This window comes from Arachis ipaensis, chromosome B4 (assembly GCF_059453495.1).
Source record: "Arachis ipaensis isolate K30076 ecotype BB chromosome B4, ASM5945349v1, whole genome shotgun sequence".
Taxonomy (NCBI): Eukaryota; Viridiplantae; Streptophyta; class Magnoliopsida; order Fabales; family Fabaceae; genus Arachis; species Arachis ipaensis.
In genome coordinates this window covers 124,533,753-124,544,554 of record NC_142439.1, presented here as the reverse complement: position 1 = coordinate 124,544,554, position 10,802 = coordinate 124,533,753, and the positions used below count along the sequence as shown (strand labels likewise).

The 10,802-nt window shown below is 33.3% G+C and overlaps 1 protein-coding gene across 1 annotated transcript; it reads right to left on the bottom strand.

The window, feature by feature from the left end:
- Nucleotides 1-680: 680 nt before the first annotated feature.
- Nucleotides 681-6,639, bottom strand: LOC107639579 (uncharacterized). The gene is made up of 4 exons (XM_016343120.3): nucleotides 6,135-6,639; nucleotides 5,288-6,023; nucleotides 2,641-2,753; nucleotides 681-1,553 (listed from the first exon to the last, which is right to left on the bottom strand). Exons 1-4 carry the CDS (start codon nucleotides 6,267-6,269, stop codon nucleotides 1,092-1,094), a joined length of 1,446 nt encoding a protein of 481 aa, XP_016198606.1. The 5' UTR covers nucleotides 6,270-6,639; the 3' UTR covers nucleotides 681-1,091.
- Nucleotides 6,640-10,802: the final 4,163 nt, after the last annotated feature.

Genomic DNA, 10,802 nt, shown 5'->3' with positions numbered 1-10,802 from the left:
CTTTTGTTCTGAATATATTTTGAAGATAGTGTTCTTCCCTGGTTTTGTTCTTGGTCTAATACTAAATTAGGGTTAATGAAGCAGATACATTTGGGTAATGTTTAGTGGAATCCCATTCACAAAGGATGGGAATTTTCAAATGATAACTTGAAAATCTTTAACTTGGATGAACCAAAGATCTATCATCCGTTTACTAATCTTTAAGCCACGAACCAAGATAGGGTACATTGGTAAGGAATAAAGTGCAAAATATCCAACTATATACTAAGAATAAATAACCAGTTTCATCCTTGAAAGATTATAATTTTGACAAAACAAACTTTAAAAGATATAATAATAAAATGACCCCCATCCCACCAAAATTATATGTTCAGTTTGACAAACTGAACCAAATATTTAGTCAATTACTTGTATACTTATATATATTTGATTTATTTTGTCAAATAAAACATATCTTTGAAAGTCATTTTGTCACTTGCATCTTTGAATTCTATTTTATCAAAATTGTAATTTTTTCCGGGTGAAAAATGACTATTTACTCACCATTTTACCATCATTCACCCCTAGGTATTGTATGCTCTTAGAGCACACATTCAATGCAGATTCTAACAATATCCACTACTACATATTTGATATTTTACTCCAAACACCTGTGAATAGAGAAACCTGATCTCCAAAAGTAACCCAAAAAAACAGTTTTTAACTTACATTGTTTGCATGAGTTCACAAAAAAGGTATAGAGATATGTATGGATTTTATAAAGGGAACAAAAATATTCTTTACCTCCTATAATTTGATTTACAGATTCCTTTTGTCTCTCTAGTAGGCCACAGGGTATTCACTACTACACTTCCAATATTAACAATCCAATGTGTAAAAAACTGTTACACACACTTTCCTTTTTTGCCGTCCCTTTGCTTTGACATGCATCAAAGTTAAGTCCCCATCAATCATATTTGTCAATCCTGAATCTTACCCTACAACTCAAATGTTACTTTCACCTTTGTTTTCTGCATCCACCCTCCTCCTATCACACTTTGATGTTCATATCCCTCTCCTCTAGTTGTCTTTTGCATGCTGCTAAAAACTAATTAATCATCCCAATTATCTTCCCATCCATCTTTGTTTGATGATCTAGCAGTAAGGCCATTCGCCGAGATGCTGCCCACATGACGCGTGCCCGGCGACTTCACTGCCACATCGTCATCCCAATCATCATCCCAGACCTGATCCCAACCTTCAGCAGATTCAATGTCATTGGCTGCGGCTGCAACAGTCTCAGGCATTGCCATTTCAAGCTCTTGGTATGGGACCTCGCCACGTCGCTTCTTCCCGAATTTGCAGCAACCCCATGTCCCTCCAAGAACTACTACTGCCACTATGAGAAAATAAGCGCCGTTGACTGGTGTTAAAATTTTATCACGAGAAGGAAAGTGAATAGGAAAATCCCCTTTGGGTTTAGGAATACCCATATGAAGCAGAAGCACACAATCTCCTTTTCCAGCATTGAAAGTCAGTTGGGTTCTTCCATTAGTAGCTAGTGTAATGTTAACCTGACAACGGAGAGCAAATTGCAAATAGTAAGAGAAATGCAAATCTTACACTTAATCAAGAAAGCAGTGAAGAGTTTCTAGTCATAAATTTATTCTAAAGATGTTGAGATGTGGTGGCATATCCACCGGGATTTGTTAGTGTGCCTCAGGATTAACTTTTGAAGACGACTTTGGAGGAGAATGCCATTATCAACTTACTAATTTAAGGCTTACTTATAATAAAGTTTGTACATTAATTGGTTTCTTACCATCAGTGGATTTAAACAAGCATTTAATCAGAAATCATTTACAGAAGAATTGAATTCAATAATTTCAGTAGCTCAGGAGGGTAATAATAAGTTTGGTGGATTGAACAGAATGAAATGCAAAATAAAGGAAATGGTTAAATTCTTGATGGTTACAGTATCGGAAATAAGGAAAACAAATGGAATTTTGACTGTGATTTATTGAAAATTAAGCTTCACAGGCAGCACCAATAATACTAACAAAGTTTTAAGAAGACTGTAAATTTGGAATGGTTAAAAACATCAAAACTTTTTTCTTTAGTTCTTGTTCTTCAATGTTCCTAGACAACCTTGTTTCTCTTCCTTACCCCTAAGATAAATAGAGTAACGGTCACTGATTCCACTATAATCCATAATTTAATAACTCTGCATCCGAATGAATCATAATATTCTGCAATTTCATAACCTACGGAGTTCTGCAAATGATGACCTTGATTCAAATAATAATCTATTTAACAACAACTAAGCCTTGTTTCACTAAGTAGAGGAATGGCTACATTGATCATATTACACCACAATGCCCAATCATAAATCAGTTTTCCATATTTGATCCATGCCATAAACTATTTAACAATCAGTTTCCCTAACACGAACCACGTCTTTTTTCCAAAATATGCCAAAACAAATGTTTGCAGAATATTGTTAATATACCATGTTTTATTACAATGAGTTCCAGCTATGATTCATATTGGAGTGGGAAGGAGTATAAAGATGAAAAACGCACCTTGAAAAATAAATAAAAACATCAATATGAAGGAAAAGATAAGCCGGCTCAAGATAAAAATTGACTAGATGATTAGTACCTTCACTGTTTTCTGTATGCCGACTTCAATGCCTTCAACATTACCTTCATTAAGCTTCACTTTGATGGTGTCAGATCCTCCATTATGAAGGAGAACAACCACATATCTTGGATCTGGTAATTTTTCCGAGGAACATAAATGCAAATGAATTTATATTGTTGAATTTTATGAAACCAATACTACAATACCAAAGGTAATTGAATGAAACCTTTTGAATTACTCCTTGCATTCCATATCGATAAGTCATTATAACTTGCTGTTACATTTATAAATTCATGTTTCTAGATAAATAGAGATATTTTAATATTTATAAATGTGCCAGAAAGTTAACATGACAAATCAAATATGAAATGCAGGGAGTATATATAAGGAGGCTTCTTTAGTAATCTTCGCTTTCATGCGATGAAGGTACCCGTTAAGGCTTAATAACAGGTGTTTTTTTATTTGTTCAGTTTTTTGCCCAGATGAAAATTTTCCTTTTATTCAACAATGACACAGATTTTTCACGTTGTTTTCTGTTTTTTAAATCATGTGAAGAACATGGCCCAAAAAAAAACCTATACCTCCCCCCCCTCCCCCCCCCCCCCCCCCCAAAAAAAAAACAAAAACCCTCTCTTATCTTTACCATTTAGTCATTTACTACTCAAAAATCCAAAATTTTGAAAACAATTCACATTCTTGTTATTATCAAGGAAAACATATCATTTGAAAAAGAAAACGAAAAGCACCATTCCTGTTATGAAAGAATCTCCTATAAATGAATAACATCTAAATTTTAGTGGTGTATGCAGCACCATTGCTTGCTCTGTTTCATCACATCCTGATCAAGGACCAAAAGGCCACAAATTCACAGAAACCCTAATGGTTATAGTTCCAAAAGCAAGTAGATCAGATAGACTGATTAAACACAGGTAAAACTAGTACTAGCAATTAGCAAATTTAGCAATCCTCGTGTCATACACAATAATTTCCAAAATAAAGGTGAATGGGATCATACGTATCTACTAACCCTTATTAGACCTCTTGGGAGAAAATTTGTCCTAGTTCATGAGCAAGATCCACCACTTAGATGAGTTCATTTGTATTTGTATTTTATTTTCTTATAATTCCAGTTTACAATTTAGAAACCAACTGGTTAATAGCCAACAATGGTCACGTGTTAATTATTATTTTGAAAACTGTTAACAAGGTTGACCTGTGAATTATTCTTAAACTGCAAATATTTTTAGCAAGAATTCCTTTCTTGCAACTTTCTGAAGTTTATTTAGAGGTTACATGATCTAAATTCTTTAACAAATGGTGGATCCACTAGACTACATGCAATAGGTATTATGGTTAGGTCATGGAGGGAAAGAAGGGGATGTGTGCAACAAAGAGATGAAAAACTTGGAACAATTGCACCACTTTTTTAAATGTTGTTTCAGGCAATTTCAATTTCGCAATACCAGATTTTGATCTTTCATAGTCACATTAGTCAGCTTCCATATCCAAACTAACTAGTTAAATCTCATATCAAATATAATAGAGTTGGTTTTATACTTATGAGTTTATCTTAGTTACAAGTTTCCTTAACTCTATTCCCTTTCCCTAAACACCCGAAACTCGACATACAGAACAAAGCTCTATATTGAATTAGTTCAAAAAATCTTTTTAGACAAACTAAGAATTATTCAGAACAATTTAAATTTTGCATAGGTTTAAACTTGCCAGACACTAGACCATGAGAATCTGAGTTTGTCATAAATACACATCAAAGTCTGCACATTTAATGGAAACTTAAAAAGACTAAACTTCTGAATCAGTGAGGGAAATAACACAGGAACTTTTGGAAAATCAGTTGAGAAATTTGAAACACTGTTAAATTCAAAAGTTTGGTTTTGGGATTTCAGCATACTACATACATCTTTGTGATCTTCAAGTTCAAGTCATTATTTTCCAAAATTTTCCCTAAAAGAACAGCAAATAATTGAAATTTAGCTTCCATTTTCTTGTATTAAAGTTGAAAACTAGTGTGTTCTGAAAGTATAATCAAGAGCTTTGCATTCAAATACACAGCTCTTCAAGCAACCTTTGAGTTGTTTCTCATACAATGATTTATGATTCCAAAAGTCAACGCCAATCCACCAAATATATTGTCCAATAATTTTTCCAATTTATGACCACAAAGTGGGTGACTTTATTAGCAACATTTACTTTTCAATTACATTTACCTTTTGTATCTATTGAGCATTTCATGAGCCTTCATCTAATGGATTCATATGTTACCAAGCCTCTAGAACCAAGTAATTCGGAGTTTGATCACTTCTTCCATTAGAATTAAATTCCACAAGGTAGAGTTGACTTACACATTACATTGCCTATACTTCACCCCGTTAAGTTTTAGCAGTGTATATCATTGACAATAACCAGTCAGGCTAGCAGTTTAATATAGCTTTCCTCAAAATAAGCAGAACTTTTCTATAGAAGGAAATTACTCTTTCTTTCTATATCACTTTCTATTTAAGGTGTATATCCTCTTAACCCTAGACTAACAGTTAGTAGTTAACACAATGAACAATAAAAAACAACTGCATCATACATTAAAACCAATATAAAGACATCAAAGATTGGTAAGAGTTAATGAAAAGATCAAAAGCCAGATGAATACCTAATTTGGAAATGCAACCAACCATGCCTCCTTTGTCCGTGCACTTCCCCAGATCACGACAAGACTCAGTGGTGGTAGATTGTGAATAAGTTTTGCTCTCATTTCCCTTATTCTCTTCTTGATTACCCTTGTCACCCCCATCATTTTCCTTAACTTTGTCACCATCTTTTCCATTGCCCTTGTCACTTTTTTCTCCATTATCCTTGCCAACATCTTTTCCCTTACCCCCGTCACCTTGTTCTACGTTACTCTTGCCACCATCACCAGCGTGACCCTGTTCTTCATTACTCTTGCCACCATCTTTTCCATTACCCTTATCACCTTGCCCAACATTACCCTTGTCACTTTGTTCTCCATTACCCTTGCTACCCTCTTCTCCCTTGCCATTGCCACCCTCATTTCCATTATCCTTACCACCCTCTTTTATGTTTCCATTGCCATCGCCTTTTTCATTTCCCTTGGCACCACCTTCTTCATTGACCTTAACATCATTATTATCAGCTAGAGAAGCTGTATTATTGTTCTCCTTTTGAGGATCATTTGAACCCTTCACTTTGGGCAAAGGCGCCGGAGCTGCGGAACTAGTTTTACTACTGTTATCACTACCATTGGAATCCTTTGCACCCGTTTCGGGTGCTTTATTAGCATTGGTGGAAGGTGATTCCTTTTCGTTCTTCTTTGTTCCACCACCAACAGGGTTTGGATCTGAATTCTCCTTATTTGGCAACGGAGGGTCCTAAAGAAGAGAACTTTATTCAAACACTAGTAAGAGGAAAATGGAACACAATTCGAAGCTAAAAAATATCATCACAAAACACACACACGGGCACAAAACCAAAAAACTCACCGGTTTCGCAGTTTTGTTACCATCTTCTGCATCCGAATTCGCCAAATTTCTGTGTTCCCCAGCGAAGGAAGCATCAGAGGGATCAAAAACAAGGAACAACAACAACAGAAGTGAAAGTAACACGTGTCTTCCCATTGTGATTTATTATCAAACAGCTTCAAGGCGAAACCCTTGATTAAAAAGATATGAAAACACAGTAGAAAGGAGAATTACTCAGATTCTAGTTTCCCGGGAAAAAATTCAATGGGGTGCTTGAAAACTCTATTTAAAAAAAAAATAGAAAAAAGGGAAAAACAAAATTGGAGCTTGAGGTTTATAAAGAAGGGGGGAAATGGGGGGTTTTGTTGTTATTTAGGGATTGGAGATTTCGATTGGAAGAAATAAATATTTATTGGGGAATCGGGAATTGCGAAGAGGAAGAAACATATGGGTAGACTTGATGAACAACTTGCCAAGTCTGCTTCAAGAATTCAACATTGTGAGATGCATGTCTCTCTGTCTCTCTGTCCCTCTCGTGGGAGAGAACGAGACCTCGTAATGGGCCTGTATGGGCCAGCTCTCAATGTTAGAATGGGCCTCTGAGAAGGAGGTTTATGACCGAAAAAAAGAAGACGAAGGTTGTATGGTGAGCTTTGAGTTTTTTACTGCATTTGGTTTTAATTTTTAAAAACTAGATAAGACAAGATTTGAGAACATGACATATAAAAATTAATATTTTTATATTTTTTTGTGATAAGTTAGAATAAATAATAAAAAATTAATTTATTATTTTTTTATATAAAAAGTTAAAAAAATATAATAATAACAAATATAATTATGAAAAATTAATAAAAATAATAAAAAATAAATTATTGTTTTTGTTTAAAAAAATACAAAATATATTAATTCAATATTTTTTGACATAATATTTTTACTTATATTTTATCTGTCAATTATAATTTTGTATGTTTATATTTTTATCTCAGTATTTTATGTGGCTAAACAAATGTAGCCTTTAAGTTCATCACTAGCATTGCATTACTCATACTTTTAATACTGCCTACAATTTAAAGCAATTAATATAACATGACAATATTTATTGAGGCAAATTACTTCCTTTTTTTTCTTTACTTGGAAGCAAAATACTTAATCAATACGATTACCAAACAAAGTTTTGAATATAATTTCTAAATAAGAATCAAAGGCTATAACAATTACCAAATGAAGTTTTCAATATAATTTCTAAATAAAAATATAAAAAACTAATTTTTAATTAATTAATACTAGTCAACTTTAAGATTTATGATTTATAATTTAAGATGCATAGTTAATGATATGATTTAGAGGCTAAAATTTAAGATAAATAAAATCATTTTAAAAAAATTAATTAATATTAACTATAAAAAATATTCTCTAACATTATTCTATCTAAATAAAAAGCAAAGGGCTACAACAATCACCAAACAAAGTTTTCAATATAATTTCTAAATAAAAAGGCAAAGGGCTATAAGAATTATCAAAAACCTTTTTTTTCTTTTTTGGTCATATCCACTCACAGACTCACACATACTAAATGACAAAAAAAAAAAAATCACATATACTAAAGGTTTCAATGTTTCATCACTAACCAACCATAGCTGGGATTCGAACCTAGAATGTGACTTCTATGAAGCTAATATATTGGCCATTGGTGCAATACCTCTACCACATCAATGAAAGTTTTTAATGTAATTTCTAAACAAATGGGCCAGTCCCATATTTAATCAACTAGACAAACCCAGTTAGCCCAACATACAAAATTACTAGACAAAAGGTTAGTCTCACACAAGGCCCAAAAAAAAATACATACTAATAGTTTTACGCGTAATAATATTATAAAATTATAAATTTTTTGAATAAATTGTATCTCTATTTAATTTTTATTAAAAATTTTATCAAATGAATAAAAAAATAATGTCACTATAGCAAAGTAGTAGCATGTGAATAAATAATTTAAAAATAATAATATTTTGATAAAAAATTTTAGAAATTGTGACACAAATTAAAAAATTAAGAGAAATAGAATGAGTAGAGAAAAGAAAAAATACTTTAATTTTAAAAAAAAATATTTTAGTTGCAATGATGTAGAATATTATGTAATAAATTTTGATTGTCAACTTAATAATATTTAACAGATTTTAATTTTAATTATAATAAAAATTATTATGTGATATATTTTGATTGTCAAATTAGTAATTACTAATTAATAATGATGTACAAGAGAGGTTGAGAAAGTGGAGAAAGAAAAAAGATTAAAGAAAAAAAGAGAGGGAAGAAGAGGACTCCTTGATTTTGAAAAAAAAAATAATTCAATTATAATAAAAAAGTGTCATATGTCATATTTTAATTATAAAATTAGTAATATATAATAGATGTTAGAGTGCGTAAGAGTTATATGTCCAAAAAAAATTTGGTGAAATTTTTTGTCGTTTATCAAGTGCATTTGAGACTTAGACAAGATCAATGTATACGTGAGTGTATAATATACTTGAGTATTGTGATGTTATAATGTCTAAAACTGAGAGGTATCTAATCTATTTTGACAAAAAAAAAAAAAACCAAACTATAATATCTACATAATTTTTTATTAATCATGTTATGTGTAATCAGCTATCAATGTAAATTATTCACTTGTATAGAATACATATTAAAAATGAGTTAAAACTTATATACAAATATATAGATACCAAAAAACAGGGATAAGTACTATTTTGGTCCCTAAAATTTAGGGTCAAAATCAAATTCGTTCTCAACGTTATTTTGGATTTAAAATCGTCCCCAACGTTTTATTTGGTATTGAAATCGTCCTTTTTAATAATTTTTTAAAGGACAAAAATGTCCCTTTTTCACTGGTTCGCTTCTTCTTCTTCTTCTTCTTCTTCTTCTTCTTCTTCTTCTTCTTCTTCTTCTTCTTCTTCTTCTTCTTCTTCTTCTTCTCTATTAAGTTTGGTTTGATTTTGGGTTAACTTATGATGACAAACATTTATTTGGGTTGAAAGCCCAATATTGTTTAATGTGTGCTTTATTGTGGCAGGCCCATTAATCAGTTTTTCAGCCCAAGTCTAGCAAGCTTCAACCATGTAAAGAACTAATATTCCTCATAGCACCGTTCATCAATTAATGGCTATGTGTTTGCAAAGAGAAAAAGGGCATCTGTCTACATCATGAGCAAAATAGGACAGCTGGAAGAAAAAGGATGAAACAACACACCAAGGACAGCTAGTATACTCCCACCTCTCCAAGGACAAACAGTAAAGCAAATTTCAGTAATGGGAGGGCAAAACACAAACTTGCCAAGCAGCAGAGGTAGTGGGTGAAGCTCCTCGTATGGCAGAGATCATGGAGCAGGATAAAAAAGGAGAGCATGCCAAGGAAGAAAGCAAGGAAAAGGACCACAGAGGTGGTGGACGAGCTCCTCCAGCAGCAGGGGTAGTGGAGCATGATGAAGAAGGACAGCTTGCTAGCTGTGCCAGCTCCAACGGGCAGCAAGGACAAACAAAAGGATGAAGCTACAATGAAACCAAGTTGAAGATATATAACAAGTTTCACTCCACTATTTCAAGTCAAGAAAAAGAGAGCATACAAACAGAGCAGCATCTCATACATTGAGCTGGAATCTTTTTCTTCTACTCAAGCTTAATTCTGATCTTTGTGTTATGGCTGTCTTGCGTTATTTTCTGTTTTAAGAAAAGGCAATTATGTGAGGTTCAAAAGCCAAGAGAGAAAAGGCAAGAGTAATGCAAAATAGCCACAGATTTCTGATGTAATTTGGCTGTATGAACTAGGATTAGTTTCCCTTGCCAAGTTGGGTTAGCACTTGGTGAGATTGAATCTGTATAGATTCCCCTTCCAAGTTGGGACAGCACTTTGGGGTTGATAAGCTTTGGTGAAGAAAGCTTAGGGGTAGATACCAGTTGAATTAGGGAGTAATTCAATAGTATTGGTGTATGTAACCTGAGAATTATAGTGAAAATTCCACCATGGTTTGTGGTGGAGACTGGACGTAGGATTCATTGTACAAAGAATCCGAACCAGGATACATGCTGGTCTTCATCTTCTCTTCCCTACTCTTTTCTAGTTCTGCGTATGAGATAATTTCAAATAATCTCCTGCAATTCAAGTGACAGCATAAACAGAGTTTGAAACTTTAAGTTTTAAGCCAACTTGATTCAACCCCCCTTCTCAAGTTCAACTAGAACCATCAATTGGTATCCAGAGCAAGGTCTCAAGGTATCAAGCTTCACAGCTTGGAGCAAAGATCTATGGCCAACAACATGAGTCCCAACATCGTGGCTTTCACTCTCACTGAAGGGCAGTCTAATAATAGACCTCCCTACTTCAATGGCAGCAACTACTCTTACTGGAAGGAGAGAATGAGAATTTTCATGCAGTCAATCGACTACAACATCTGAAAAATTATTCTCAACGGTCCAGACATTCCCACTAAACAGAATGCTGATGGAGAAGTTGTGGCAAAGGAAGACAGTGAATGGACAGATGAAGAAAAGAAGAATGTTGAACTCAATGCCAAGGTAATCAACCTGATGCACTGCACATTCAGTTTCGAAGAGTTCAGAAAAGTGTCAAGGTACAAAATCACAAAAAAAATATGGGACAAGCTCAGACTCACTCATGAAGGAACTAATCAAG

Bases quoted from the DNA above. Each gene is read 5' to 3' on its own strand.
- LOC107639579 (XM_016343120.3), bottom strand. From the start codon at position 6,269: ATGGGAAGACACGTGTTACTTTCACTTCTGTTGTTGTTGTTCCTTGTT. The intron at 6,024-6,134 runs GTGAGTTTTTTG...TCTCTTCTTTAG, and splicing joins GTAACAAAACTGCGAAACCG to GACCCTCCGTTGCCAAATAA. The intron at 2,754-5,287 runs GTATTCATCTGG...AAAAATTACCAG, and splicing joins TGGTTGCATTTCCAAATTAG to ATCCAAGATATGTGGTTGTT.